This window comes from Plasmodium cynomolgi, chromosome 10 (assembly GCF_000321355.1).
Source record: "Plasmodium cynomolgi strain B DNA, chromosome 10, whole genome shotgun sequence".
Lineage (NCBI taxonomy): Eukaryota > Apicomplexa > Aconoidasida > Haemosporida > Plasmodiidae > Plasmodium > Plasmodium cynomolgi.
The window spans coordinates 988,489-1,002,685 of record NC_020403.1 but is presented as its reverse complement, the minus strand read 5'-3'; the positions used below and the strand labels follow the sequence as shown (position 1 = coordinate 1,002,685).

General features: G+C 51.5%; 4 protein-coding genes across 4 annotated transcripts; 3 read left to right on the top strand and 1 right to left on the bottom strand.

Annotated features, from left to right (window-relative positions):
• Positions 1–1,530: 1,530 nt before the first annotated feature.
• Positions 1,531–2,730, top strand: PCYB_103210 (hypothetical protein; the record flags this gene model as incomplete). The annotated part of the gene is made up of 1 exon (XM_004222870.1): positions 1,531–2,730. The coding sequence occupies one exon, from the start codon at positions 1,531–1,533 to the stop codon at positions 2,728–2,730; it is 1,200 nt and encodes a 399-aa protein (XP_004222918.1).
• A 1,887-nt stretch (positions 2,731–4,617) lies between these two features.
• On the top strand, positions 4,618–5,622 carry PCYB_103200 (asparagine-t RNA ligase; the record flags this gene model as incomplete). Its single annotated transcript, XM_004222869.1, has 1 exon — positions 4,618–5,622. A coding segment is annotated over one exon (1,005 nt), but the record flags the coding sequence as incomplete, so codon positions are not given.
• Positions 5,517–7,844, bottom strand: PCYB_103190 (hypothetical protein; the record flags this gene model as incomplete). Its single annotated transcript, XM_004222868.1, has 7 exons — positions 5,517–5,618; positions 5,887–5,943; positions 6,110–6,370; positions 6,798–7,170; positions 7,302–7,358; positions 7,505–7,558; positions 7,681–7,844. 4 exons carry the CDS (start codon positions 7,842–7,844, stop codon positions 6,798–6,800), a joined length of 648 nt encoding a protein of 215 aa, XP_004222916.1. The 3' UTR covers positions 5,517–5,618; positions 5,887–5,943; positions 6,110–6,370.
• Positions 7,845–10,398: 2,554 nt separating this feature from the next.
• Positions 10,399–13,722, top strand: PCYB_103180 (phosphatidylinositol 4-kinase; the record flags this gene model as incomplete). Its single annotated transcript, XM_004222867.1, has 2 exons — positions 10,399–11,376; positions 11,686–13,722. 2 exons carry the CDS (start codon positions 10,399–10,401, stop codon positions 13,720–13,722), a joined length of 3,015 nt encoding a protein of 1,004 aa, XP_004222915.1.
• Positions 13,723–14,197: the final 475 nt, after the last annotated feature.

The following is a 14,197-nucleotide window of genomic DNA, read 5'->3' as shown; positions in this document are numbered from 1 at the left end:
TAATAATAATAATATATNTNTNTNTTTTTTTTTTTTATTCATGCTTCTCCTGTTCGCTTCCGCTTAAGCGGAGTAACAGCGATACTTTTTTTTAAATTGCTTTTTTTTGGAGGGGATCACCGATCGAGGGGGCGCTTCCATTTTAAATTCAGTTGGAGAATCCGTCTCCTCAAGCAGAATTGTACATATGCCTTTTCTAGTGTGAAAAAATTAGCGATAATGCAGCTTTTTTATTTTTTCTTTCCTTCTTTTTTTCCTTTTTTTTCCTTTTTTTTCCCTTCCCACTTGAATCACCCCGTTGTGGCAACATGGCTGGTTGTAGGGACACTACATTCCCCAATGGATGGAGCATCGCCACGGGGAGAGAAGAAAACCAAACGCTTTGGGCGCGGCGGACATAAGGTGGATCCTGCGAAAGGGTCGATGCTGGAATGGTCGATGTTGGAACGGGTAAGGTACAGGTATAGGTACAGGTATAGGTACAGGAATAGGTACACTCCTGAGCTGTTAAGAGCAACGAGGAGGTTTGTTCCACTTGGCGTTCTCTTCCTCGTTCTCCTCCTATTCTCTTCCCCTTCCCCCTGCGGTTCGCACCAGGCCGAACCAGAGCAGAGTCGTTTCGGGTTGGTGTCACCCCAAATGAAGCAGCGCACCAGAAGGGGAGAGGCCATCATCCCCCCCTGACGCCCCTCTTTTCTTTCCCCAACCTGTGTTCCCTCTCCCCTTTTTTAAAATATACATGCCTGTATGCGTGACGGGCCAGGCAACTCCATCAGCATTTCCCCCCTCCAGTTTCGCACTTTACGAAAAAGAAAGAAAAAAAAGAAAAAAAAAAAAAGTTACAGTTATGTAGCACCACGACGGGAGATACCCACATCGTCTGTGCAATTTTCCCCATGTGGAGAACCCCCCCCTCCTGCCATTGTAAAAAAAAAAAAAAAAAAAAAAAAAAAGGTTTAACCAAATGGAGTTATGGTGGGGACCGTCCTTTTGATATCACCCCTTTGTCGCTCCACGCTCCAGCTAGTTATTTCCTCGCGTGTTCGCTGCCGCTCTTACACGTGAGGTCCCAACGTGACGTTTTTGCATTGGGGACACGCTCGCAGGTCTAAGCGCGGGAAAAGTGGCAAAGTGCAACGGTGGGGATTGTCCCTGCTGTGTTATCTCATCACAAGGGTCACCCTCACGGGTAATCCCAATGGGTAGCCTTCTCGCCGTTCGCCTTCTTTTTCCCGTTTACACTGCCCCACTCCAGGGTGCACACACGAAGCCAAGCGCACCTAATTCATGCACCATTTTATCAACTAGGACAAGTTAAAAAAAGGGGCGAGGCCTGACCAGCGCGCGAGAAGGAAGAGGAAGACCCGCCGCATGTATTGAAGTAACAGGTGTGTGGGGGGGCTTTTAGTGCGAAAAAAAAATAAAAAAGGTCGGGAGCAAACGGGGAGAAGCGCGAACAGCGTACCGCATACCGCATACCGCCCACCGCTCACCACTTACCGCCCACCACTTGCCGCTTACCACCCCCCGATGGAAAATATCCGAATTGTGCTGAGCGAAGACCTGCGGGGGGGAAAAGTACACGCAGAGTTGCAGGCACTCTTAAAGGAGGAGGAGGAAAAGGACAAAAATGAAACGGAGTATGGGAAGATGCTCCAGGGGGGGGACGTCCAAGGGGGGCACTCCGAAGAGGGGAACTTCGAAGAGGGCCACTTCGAAGAGGGCCACTTCCAGGGGGGCCCCTCCCAAAGGGATGACGAGGGCAGGACACCCCTTTTGGAGAAACGCACGTGTCATATTTACACAAATTTTCCCTACAAATCTCACTTCGTGAAAAATCATGAAAGGAAGAACAAAGAGGATGGACCTGAGAGGTACACGGACGACATGGAGCTGAGTGGATACAACGAAGTGGAGGAGGAGGAGACTCCCCCCGCGAGTGATCTCCAACTAGCGTTAATCCTTGTCCTTATCGATGAACCTTACATCGAAGAGGAATGCCCGCATTTACGAACTTCCATTTTGAGCAAAATCGAAAAGATACAAAAAGCGTATGACCATGTTAAGGTTATTTGTCTCTTCATAGGAGTGCGTGAGTATATAAATAGGACGAATTGCAACAAGGATGTTGGTGAGTCCTTCGACAAAAGGAGTATCACTGAGAGGGGAACCAACCGATGGGATGCAGAACACACCAAGATCAACGAAAAATTGTTTGATAGACTCATCGCGACACTACTTATTCGACACCAGGTGGACTCCATCGAGATGGAAAACGATAAGAATCTCCACAGGTTTATTTTCAAGTGCTGCCGGTATCTTTACTTGTCTAAGGTACGGAAGCTTAACTCATACTTTAAGGTCAAGCCGCCTGGGCTCAGCCAGCTCAACCGGGAGAGGGTGATCCGGGAGAAGGGGATCCCGCCCCCCCCCGGGACGTTGGCCGGGACGCTGGCCGCCACACCCCCCCAACGCAGGCATTTCCCCACGTGGGTCTCCCAGTTGATGCAAATCAACGGGCTGTCCGAAGATGCCTCCATAAGCATCGCCCAGGCGTTCGGCACCCCCTTCGACTTAATTATGCACTTGAAAAAAAAAGACGACGAAGAGTGCTTACAGGATTATATCATCAGTTCATCCTACGGGGATCGGCGCCTGGGCAGGGCCCTCTCGCGCAAAGTGTTTCGCGTTTTCTCCCCTGACGCGCATCCCGAAAATTACGTTTCGTAGGCCCGCAAAAGCCGCAGTTGTTGGTGCACCGGTGTGGTCATCCTTCCTGCGGTTCACACGGCTTGGCTTTCCCCCCGAGGGGCCCAAAGCGGCATTGTTTTTTTTCATTCCCAGAAGTGCCAAATGTGGCTAGCTCTTCTTGTTCACGCTTTGTTCATTTTTTGTTCACGTTTTGTTCATTTTTTGTTCACGTTTTGTTCACCTTCTGCTCACTTTCTGCTCACTTTTTGCCCACTTTTTTTTTTTTTTTTTTTTTTTTTTTTTTCCGTTCATGTGGGGTTATTTTACCTTAGCTGGCGCACCCAAAAGAACAGAAAGGAGCAACCCCACACGGTTGGCTGGATTAGCCCGACCGACCGGCCAACCGATCAGCCGACCGATCAGCCAACCTATCAGCCAACCTATCAGCCAACCGATTAGCCAACCGATCGCCCGCCGAACGTGTGCCTAGAGCAGTTTAACCCACTTAGCCTGCAGGGCTCTCATTAAAGGGGTAAGGTGGTGCCCATTTCTTCAACTTAGGCAAAACGTGGTGTAGCATACTTGCACACGTTTTTGAGCACCCCCACCCCCTACACCTTTAACCGAGTACCATGCCAAGCGGTTAATGAGAATCGCTTTCTCCCAGCTTACCCTTTTCATCACTCTTCTTGGGCTGCTTGCCAGGGGTATACTACAAAGGAGCAAAGGAAGCATAGAGGCGAATTTGTTAACTCTTCAGTTGTGTGGTCAGAGGGGGCCACTCCTTCAACTGCGCCCAGGAGGGGGAAGAAGAGCAGCGGGAGCAGCAGCAAGAATAAGAGGAAGGGGAACAACAGCGGGGGCAGCAACAACAGCGGAAGCAGCAACAGCAACAAGAAGAGGAGGAAGAGGAAGGGGAAGGGCCCGTGGGGGGACAGCACTCATGAGAGGTGCCTTTCTCTTTAAGGATAACACAAGGTACAGTTGGTGCATCCCCAAGGGGACACACAGGGCGCTGGATTGGAGCAGACTTCCCGAGAGGAAACGCTTTTTCGCAAAACTGAGTGGTGGAAGTGGCTCGCAGTGGGTCAGCCACGGTGGGGAAGGCGACGGGAAGCACGATGTGGAACGCGGTGGGGAACACCCTCTCGAACACGACGGGAAGCACGATGGTACGCGCCCTGGGGAGGGTTCCCTAGACGGCGCGTCCTCTCCGCAACCCCGCGAACTAACCGGACGTACCAAAATTAAAGACATTTTTCGGGCCCCCGTGACTGACAGTGAAGTGAAAAAATACAAAATCTGCGGTTGGGTGAAGTCCGTGAGGACAGTCGGTAAGAACCGGTTCTCCTTTATTGACGTGAATGATGGGTCTCACGTGAAGAATATACAGGTGGTGATCGACTCGGGGATCCCTAACTACGGGCTAGTTTCTCGATTGCTTACGGATGAGGCTGTGGAATGCTTCGGGGAGCTGAAGTGCTCCTTGGGGAAGAAGCAGCGAGTGGAGCTCTGCGTGCAGGACGCGGCGAAGGCGCACTACGTGAAGCTCCTCGGCAGGGAGGGAAGCGGTGATAGCGGCAGGGGGAGAAGCGGAAACGGTGATAGCGACCGGGAGAGAAGCGAAAGCGGAAGCGGTGATAGCGGCAGGGATAGAAACAGAAGCGGAAGCGGTGAGGACTTGCGCCCCCCCCCCGGCAAGCACTACGCGATCGCCAAAAAGTACCACACCAAGGAGCACCTGCGCAGCTTCCCCCACCTGCGGGCCAGGACCAAGCTTTACAGCAGCGTGTTCAGGCTCAAGTCCGATATAGTGATGGAGACGTTTAAGTTTTGGAGGGAGAGGAACTGCACGTACATCAACACGCCTGTACTGACGAGCAACGACTGCGAGGGGGGGGGAAGTTATTTCACGCGACCACGCTGATGTCGGAGGGGGGGATCGGCGCGCCCTCCAGGAGAAGCAGCGGTGAACGAGCTAATGCGAGTGGTTCTGATGGACGCGCCAATGGAAGTGGTCCCGTTGAGCGCGGCACTGACGGACGCGCTGACGAGCCTTGCAAAGGGGAAGACCCCCACCACGGGAGCCCCCCTTTCCACAAAGACTTCTTTAAAAAGCCGTGCTACCTAAACGTGTCGAGTCAGCTGGCCCTGGAGTGCCTCTGCTGCTCCATGGGAGACGTATTCACGTTGAACCAGTCCTTCCGAGCAGAAAATTCAAACACAGTAAGACACCTGAGTGAGTTCCTGATGATGGAAGTAGAGTTGGCCTTCTCCAACTTGGAGACCATCATTTCTTTGGCAGAGGAATACATTAAAGAAATGGTAAAATTTGCTCTCCACAAATCGGAGGACATCGATTACATTAGTGAACACCACGATGACAAATTGAAGGAGAAGCTGCAAAACGTGTTGCAAAAACCGTTCGTTGTCATCACGTACGGTGAAGCTGTTCAGATTATAAAGGAGCACATGGTTCATACGGACGCAGCCCCGCATAAAGACGCAGCCCCACTTGCAGACGCAGCCCCACGCTCAGGCGACTTAACCTTTGAGGAACAAAAATTTTTGACTAATGTGCATTTTAGCTCCCCGGTGGTTGTTATTAACTACCCACAGGACATGAAACCGTTTTACATGACTCTAAATGCGGATGGCAAAACAGTTGCTTGTATGGATGTGCTCCTTCCGGACGTTGGAGAAGTGGTTGGTGGATCAGAGAGAGAGATAAGGATACACACATTGGAGAGGAGGATGAAAGAGAAACGTCTGGATCTCCGATTGTATGAGCCATATTTACAGCTTCGTCGTTATGGTAATATCCCTCATGCGGGGTTTGGTCTTGGCTTGGATAGGCTTGTTATGTTTCTCACCTCTATGAGCAACATCCGGGACGTCGTGCCCTTTCCGCGCTCCCCCGGTTCGCTCTTTATGTAGGCCAAAGGGGGGCAAGCTGAGAGCGGTACGCGGGAAGCGGGAAGCGGGAAGCGGCACACATCGCACGTCGCTTCTCCCCATGTGATTAACGCCTCCACATGATCATAATTTCTACACATGATTTTAACTCCTCTTCGTGTGCTTAACTTCGCCACCCCCACTAGGCGGGGGCACCGCTTATTCATTCGCGCGGACGAACTGCTGCATGTCGGAGAGCACTACCTCCAATGGGTCCACCTTGCGCGCGTGCAGACACACCCACTCTGCGTAACAGATGCTGCTATTTGCTAAAGTATCAATACATTCTCCGACGAGCTGGCATGGGGGGAGGGGGGAAGGAGGCGGTTGAAGGGGGGAAGTAGGCCAATGAAGGCAGCCGTTGCCTTCAACGGCTGAAGGTGGTGACCGAAGTAGGCCGCTAAAGGCTGCGGATGAAGGCTGCGGCTGAAGAGGTGGCCCCCCACGCGCCAACCGGCCGTACCTGCTCAGACGACGTCTCAAACTTGCGGCACCGACGAATGCACTCCTCACTTTGCTTGCGGAACTCCTCGATGAGCACAGAGTTCCTCTCGCTGAATCTGAGCAGTTCGTCTATCCTATGCTCGAAGTCAGACTTCGTAACAATCCCGATTAAATTTTCTGAAACTCCTTTCAAGTTTTTGTATTTTTCCACCACCTTTGTGTTAATATTTTCTATCGTGTCGAAGAAGCCGTTCGTCAGGGCGCACTCGTCGTAGGGCATTTCGCTCTGCAAGTCTGCTAAGAAGGGGGCGCCCGGAGAAGCGGTAGGCTTGCTAAGCGGATAGGCGGCGAAGCGGATAGCCTTCCAACCGGATAGCCTTCCAACTGGATAGGCTGCCAACCGGATAGGCGACGAAGCGGATAGCCTTCCAACCGGATAGCCTTCCAACCGGCTAGACTGCCTCTCCCTCTTTCGTGCTTACGATGACTATCGGGCTTTCCCGGCTGGGGGTCGTCCTTTTGGCGCAGCTCTCCACGCGCACCGCTAAAGGGAAGGGGCCACCAGGGGGAGGACATGTCGCGTTTGGGGCGAACCGTCACGCGGGGTTCAGCTGGGTTCACCGGGGTTCAGCGTGGTTCATCCGGGCTCAGCGGAGTGATCGCACAGTTAACACCCAGCAGGGGTGAGGACTGCGCGAATCTGTGGCTCACCTAAAAGCGTTCCTCTTTTGATGCACACATGGGTCGACGTCGCAAAGGATGTTAAGATGGTCCAGCTGACCAGCGTGGCTGACCTCGCGGGTGTCCCCAACATGGCTGACCACGTGATCGTCCCCCATGTGGTTAACCTCGCGAGAATCACCAACTGAGTTAACCACGCGAGAATCACCAACTGACTTAACCACGCAAGTATCCCCAACTGAGTTAACCACGCAAGTATCTCCAACTGAGTTAACCACGACACCTTTGGGAGACTCCTCCTTTTCTCTTTCTAAATGTCCCACGGGAGTCTCGGCCAGCTGCCCACTCTGACTCTCCTTAAATATGTGCACCTCGAAAAGGTTGTCACTTCGTCGGGCTCTGCTGGAAAGGAGAGGGAGCGGTAAAGCCGCAAGGCGGTGCGATCCGTATGGCGGTGGGATCGGTAAGGCGGTGGGAGGGACACGATAGGCCTCATTCCCCACGGGAGAGGGGCCCTTAAAATACCCTACTCGAAATGGTCTTCCAGGATAAGTTCCATTTCTGGTGTGCGCTTCGCGTCTTCGCCGCTTTGAAAGAGAGTTACGCGGGGGGATGAGCGGTCACGCGGTCATACGGTCATGCGGTCATGCGGTCATACGATTGTGCAGTCATGGATCATTCGATCATGCGGCCAAATGGCAGCGAGACAAGTGCCAACTAGCGCCCGTCGTACCTCAGCTCCTGGAAGGGGGTCTCGTTGGCACCCGTGTAGCTCAGACTGCCATCTCTGCGAAGGGAAAAAAAAGGACCAAAAGGGGGGAAGGACCTTCTGTACATGTGCAACCCCAATTGGAATTACGAATCATCTCAAAATGAAGAGCATCCTATCGTCTTAATAAGTTAAGTTACCCGGAATCGGGAAAACTGCGAAGGAAACTTGCATCCGCATTGTCAAGCACACTGTAGTTCTCTCCTCCCATCTCCATATCGTTGAATATGATCGAGTCTATGCAACTTGGATCGTCCTTCAATTCGATATCTGCTGCCTTTACTCTGTTGAGTCCCCCCTTCATGGGTTCATCGTACAGACTCAGGTAGTTTTCTAGCGTTTCGCTTTTTTAAGTGGAAAGGAGTGCAGGCAGAGGTAGCGATGAAAATCCACACACGTAGTAGAAGCAACACCGGAGTGGACCCCCTACGACATACGCACACTGATGCTACAGCGACGTTAGTGGGGTGAAGGGAAAACACACCAAGGGGAGAGAGACGAGAAAGATGAGAGAAACGAGAGAGACGAGAGAGACGAGAGAGACGAGAAAGATGAGGGAGACGAGAGGGATACATATGGGGATCTTTCCTCATTTATTTTCCCCCCTTTTATTAATCTCTCATTTTTGTACTTTCTGTTCAGATAATCCGTTTCCCCTTTGACGGAGTCCTCAATCACAGTTTGTGGCGAAGCGAAGGGATTGAACTCGGGTCCCATTTTGTTTTTCCTCCAAGAGGGGCAGCACAGACGGAGCGGCACAGACGGAGCGGCACAGACGGAGCGGCACAGACAGGGCAGCACAGACAGGACAACACAGACAGAGCGACGCAATATATGGGGGGGGAAGCGTTACAGACTTACGGAGACTCCACACCAAATGGCTGCAAAACAAACAGCTAAAGGCACAACTATAGCTATAACGGAACGCTCTTTCGTTTGCTAAACAAATTTTCTTTTAATTTTCACACCGGAAAGAAGAGTTAAATCCCCTCGAATGATCATTCGCGGAGGCACCCCCTGTCATGGGGAGGAGTACATACACCTCTTCCCTCCCCCAGGTGGCCAATAAAAATGTTTTCACCATTCCTCATTTTTCAATTCGGAGGAGGAAGAGGCGGAAGAGGAAGAGGCAGACGAGGGGGCACAAGTGGAGCCGGGCGAGGAGGCGGGTGGGAAGTAACTCCATGCCGTTGCTCCCCCATTCATTAGCACTTCAAATGGTTTATTTAGGTCTTTCCCCCGTGTGGACACTCTCCCCGTTAAGACGTGGTCCAAAAAACTGAGAAGGTAACATCGGAGGGAACAAAAATATGGGGTGTCCTCCACCAGGCGGCTGTTCCAATTTGGGGTCACCAGGCGGTCTTCTTCACTCCGCTAGGGGAAAAAATGAGCAGCGCTGAAAGTAGCGGCGGAGTTGACAGCCACGTTGGCAGTCACGTTGGCAGCCACCTTCGTAGTGACGTTGTCGCAATAAAAACAGTGGAACACCTCTCCTAAGTGTACTGTTTGTCGTCCCCGGGGCGCACGCATAACCATGACGGAGGGAGAGCAGTGCAAATGCCAAGCGGTGGGGGTGGAATTTATATGTCATCAGTGCTGCCCGGCTAAAGAGGTTCACATGGCAATCGCCTTAGCGCAGAGGAAGAAACACATAATAACTACGAATACGTTCGACGGCGGCTGCACATGGGAAAGCACAGCTGTGTGGGTCAGTCCCGAGCGGACATCTCTTCACCCCAGTGAAGTAGAAAGTGGGGCTAACGGCTAACCGGGAGAACGCGAAAGGGAACTCAAAAGGGAGCTTTGAAAGGAACTCTAAAGAGGGGAACAAATAATTATACAAAGAAAAAAAAAAAAAAAAAAAATTCAATTAAATTAAATTAAATTAAATTAAATTAAATTAAATTAAATTAAATGAAATGAAATGAAATGAAATGAAATGAAATGAAATGAAACTAAATTAAATTAAATTCAATGAACAGGTCACCATTTCGTATGCACATGCCCCCCCGCACGTTTATTTTTTTCCGTTTAGGACCCTTGTGCTTCTCCCCGCCCCCTCACTCGGCGTCACTCGCTGGCCGCCTTCTCGCACCTCCCAGTTACGGGCAATTTTTCCGCCGCACGGGGGCAAACAAAGCGGCAAAAAATAAAGAAGCCTTTCCCAGCCTTATGGCCATGCCGCTTTGAAACAATTTCAAACCATCTGTGAATGCTTTGCCAGCTGCGCTGGAGGTTAAGGTCACGCATCGCGACGCGAAGGATCCGCACCAACAAGCTCACATCAGTGACACTGACGGGAAAGGAGGAGTTATGTTGACATTACAGAGCATAGCATGGGAGTCAACTATGCCCCCTCCCGCGCGTTTGCAACTCCGGGTTTAAGCGAAGGGACGAAAGAAGGGCAACAAAGGGAGAAGGAATCATCCGCAGGGATAACCTGACCGAGTCAGGCAACGTATTACATAATATAATAACGTATCATATGATCTGACTTGACGAAGTCAGGAGAAATATGCTGCAAACGTGCTTCATCACCTGACCAAGTTAGGCAAAAATATGCAGTAAGTGTGCTTTCTTCACCTGACCAAGTCAGGCAAAAATATGCCGCAAAACACGTTTTCATCACCTGACCGAGTCAGGCAGAATATGCCACAAACGCACATCACACAACATGGTACGATGCGATACCACTAGGGGGAGGCTAACACAGCAAAGCTGGCACACTTCTCCAAGTTGAAGAGAAAAAAAAGGACACCCTTTTTTTTCTTCCCCCCGTTTTAACATCCCCGTGTTTAGCTCGCCATTTTGGCAAAACAAAAAAAAAACGAACGAGAAGGAGCGACGCAGTGAGCAAGATGGACCGCGAGACGGATCGCAAAACAGACCAAAAAACGGACTGCGGAACGGACCGCGGAACAGACCAAATAACGGACCGCGGAACGGACCGCGGAACGGACCACAGAACAGACCGCGAAACAAACCGCGAAACAAACCGCGAAACAGGACAGACCGGCAGGGAAGATGCTGGCAATGCAAACGAGGGCGCCGAGCCAAGTTACCAATTCGCAACTGCGACAGAGTGTGACCAAAGGGAAAAATGCACCTCCCCACCAGAAGAGAGCACATCATATAGGTCTCTGTACAAACACAACTACAAATCGCACGTATACACGGATGATTTTGTTTGCCTTCGATTAAAAGGTCGTGGAGGTGAGGTGCACGCCGATGGGAGCAGTGAACCGCAGCATTGTGTAGACCCGTTAAAGGGGAATTTCCCAATGGGTGGATACACACATGATGACACACCTGTCGGAGAGCCAAGTAGGAAAAAAAGTGTCAACTTTGAGGAGGACGCTACCACAGGGAGGAACAACCTGGGCGGGGTTGCAGTCGATAGGATTGACCAAGCAAGCCTTCTAGGGGAAGATGATCAATACGTGCAGGGAGGTGACAGAAGGGAGGACCGCCAACCGGACGAAGCGACATACTCCCAAGCGGGGGCCCAACATAGTTATCACGATAATGAGGAGAAGAGGGAGAACTCGGACCTCTGCACGCACTCCGACGATAATTACACCCTTCCCGGGAGTTACAGAGGTGACTGTCACGTGAAGGAGGGGAAGCAGCAGGGGGAGATGCAGCAGGTGGAGAAGAAGGAGCAGCCGCACGAGAGTAACCACTCCAGTGAAGACATGCCAAGCTGGGAAGCACACAAAATGAAGGAAAGGGATCAGCCCACAGAAAAACAAAATAAAATTAAAATTATAGAATTATTTAAGATGAAGTTGGAGAATAAGGAGATGAACAGGAGTAGTCACCACTTCTGTGATGATGTCGGTGGGGGGGGTCAGGGTTCCTCCAGTCGTGCTGGTTACTCCGGTGATGATCATCACGCGCAGCATGAGAGTTGCCATCACTCGCAGCATGAGAGTTGCCATCACTCGCAACATGAGAGTTGCCATCACTCGCAGCATGAGAGTTGCCATCACCCGGAGCATGAGAGTTGCCATCACCCGGAGCATGAGAGTTGCCATCCCCATGAGCATAACCATTCGGACGGCGCTTCCCCCAGTGGGTGCAACCGGCACACACAGATACGGGAAAGCATCTCGCGTATTTTCAGAGAGTCTCCATCCTCCAAGCCGAAGATAATAAACGAGCTTAAGCCTAGTGAGAGTCAGAGTCATGTGGGAGAGGAGGACGAGGGGGTCAGTAACTCCGCTATCCACCACAGCAGTAGTAACAGCGGAAGGGGTAGCCAACACGGCAACAGTAGCAACGATAGGGAGAGAGCAAACAGTAAAGCGAAGGGAGCAAAGAATGCATTAAAGGAAGGCAGTCTGTTGAGACTGTTCAGATGTGAATACTTTGACACACATCTGCACATTAGGTATCTGTACGACAGAAGAGAAGTAGGCGTACATGAGTACCTAGTGAATTCCCTCTACACTCAAAGGAAGTACGAAGACATATTATTTTACCTCCCACAGCTGAGTCAGATTTCCCTCGTCCGTTATGAGTCTTCTTCCCTTTATCGTTTCCTTCTGTATAAAGCTAGCAAGGCAATGCATTTCGCTTTGAAGCTAAGTTGGATCTACCACTCCATAGTGGAGGATAACTGTTCCAAATATAAAGACTTGGCTCACAAAATGACACAAGAAATAGAGATGGCTGTTGTGAATTGCAAGCCATTTAACAGTAAATGCACCTCGGGGAATGAGAACAAACAGTCCTACTTGCTGAACCTAGCCCATCCTCTTCTTTTCAAAAGGAAATATATTATCAAAAGGATTAAAGCTAATGAGCGGTTCCAGCAGACGAAGCTGTTTAGTAATTGCCTGAACAGGTCATGCAACTCGTACGTGTTGAAGGGGGGGGAGCCGGTGGGGCAGAGCGAGACGCAGAGCGATTCCCAAAGCGCTGCTCTAAATGCCGCTCCAAGTGCCGCCCCAAACGCCCCCCCAAGCGCCGCTCAAAATGCCGCTCTAAATGCCGCCCCAAGCGCCTCTCCCATGAAGCGCCGCAAAAGGGAAGCGACGAGCACGGCCCCGCCCCCCAAGCTGCCCCAGTGCTACATCATCAACTCGGGAGCCCTCTCGTTAGCCAGGGCTAGAGTGAAGTTACCCAGTACTTACGCCAAGCTAGGCAACCCCCTCAGTGCATCCAAGTTCTTCCTCCCCGAATTTAACTGCACCTTTGATATGATTGAAGAGTTACAGCAATTTTTCATGAAGCAAAGGAGATGCGATTACTTTAGTCTCCTAAATAATTTCATAAATCTAGCCATCTCCGTTTCAAACCTCCTCTCCTCAGAACCAGACATAGAAATACGAAATGAACTACTCAACCGATTTATATACTCCTTAAACAGCTGGATGCTCATGAGGAGATGTATCGTTGCTGCATGCACAAATATGTTTTCCATGACAGGGTTGTGCATTCCGTTGGAGTGTCTGTCGTCCTCTCCTCACTCCGATCATAGAACGGAACAGACAGCGAGTAGCAGTGGCTTGCAAATTCTACACTTCAATTACGATGAATGCAAAATATTTTTCTCCAAGAAGAGAGCTCCTTACCTGCTCATGTTCGAAGTAGCCGACTTGGACGAGGATATTAGTCACATTCCGGATAGCCTGTTTTACCCCACCAAGGGGGGGAAGCAGCCCGACAAGGAGGGCCCCCACGCGGGGGGCAACGGAGCAGTCGATGGGATAGCGGATGGGACAAGCGGTGGAGCGGCGGGTGAGACAGCGGATGGGGCAACCCGTGACATGACTGACGGGGTGACCGACGCTGTGACCAACTCCGTGACTGACGCCGCGAACGATGACGTGTCCCTCGACGAACCGACGCGAAAACCGCAACCTCGCAGGAAGGGCCACCGGATCGAAAAAAACTTCTGCTCGTCCAAAAACTACGGGCTCTTTAACGAGAACAGCAGCTCCTACGACTACGAGCCGCGAGGGGAGGTGTATGATGGGAAGAGGAAGAAGAAGAAGAAAAAAAAAAAAAAAAAGCGAAAGTGGGGAGGACGACGAGGGGGGGGGGGCACACTGGCCACAGTGATTCAGAAGTCGAACAAGGGAAAGCTGAGAGGGGGAAGGCCGATCGGGGGAAAGCCGATATGGGGAAGGCCAAGCTGGAGAAAAAAAAAAACCACGCGGACCTGGACGCCCTAAAAATGGAGCACCTGTACGTGTATAACTGCATAGTGAATGACCTGCGGAAGGAGAATCTGATTTCCTTTCCTTCAGGGGAGGAGGACAGCCTGTCGATAATTAGGAAGTGTATCGGAATGAGGGCGGACGAGGACGACGAGGAGGGGGCCGACACGGAGGGGGGCGATGCGAATGGGGGCGATGCGAATGGGGGTGATGCGAATGGGGGCGATGCGAATGATGGCGATGCGAATGGGGGCCATGCGTATGAGGGCGATGCGAACGGGGGCCATGCGTATGAGGGCGATGCGAACGGGGGCGATGCAAAGGGAGACAGCGCAAAACGGGGAGACCCAGAACCAAGCAACCTCGACCAAGCTGGCCCCGACTGGGGTGTCGCTCCCACGGAGGAAGGTACACGAGAGGTAACCAAGAGCTTCCTGGTAACCCCCCTCTCGGCCTCCATGCCAAACTATCTGAGTAGCTCCCTGGACAG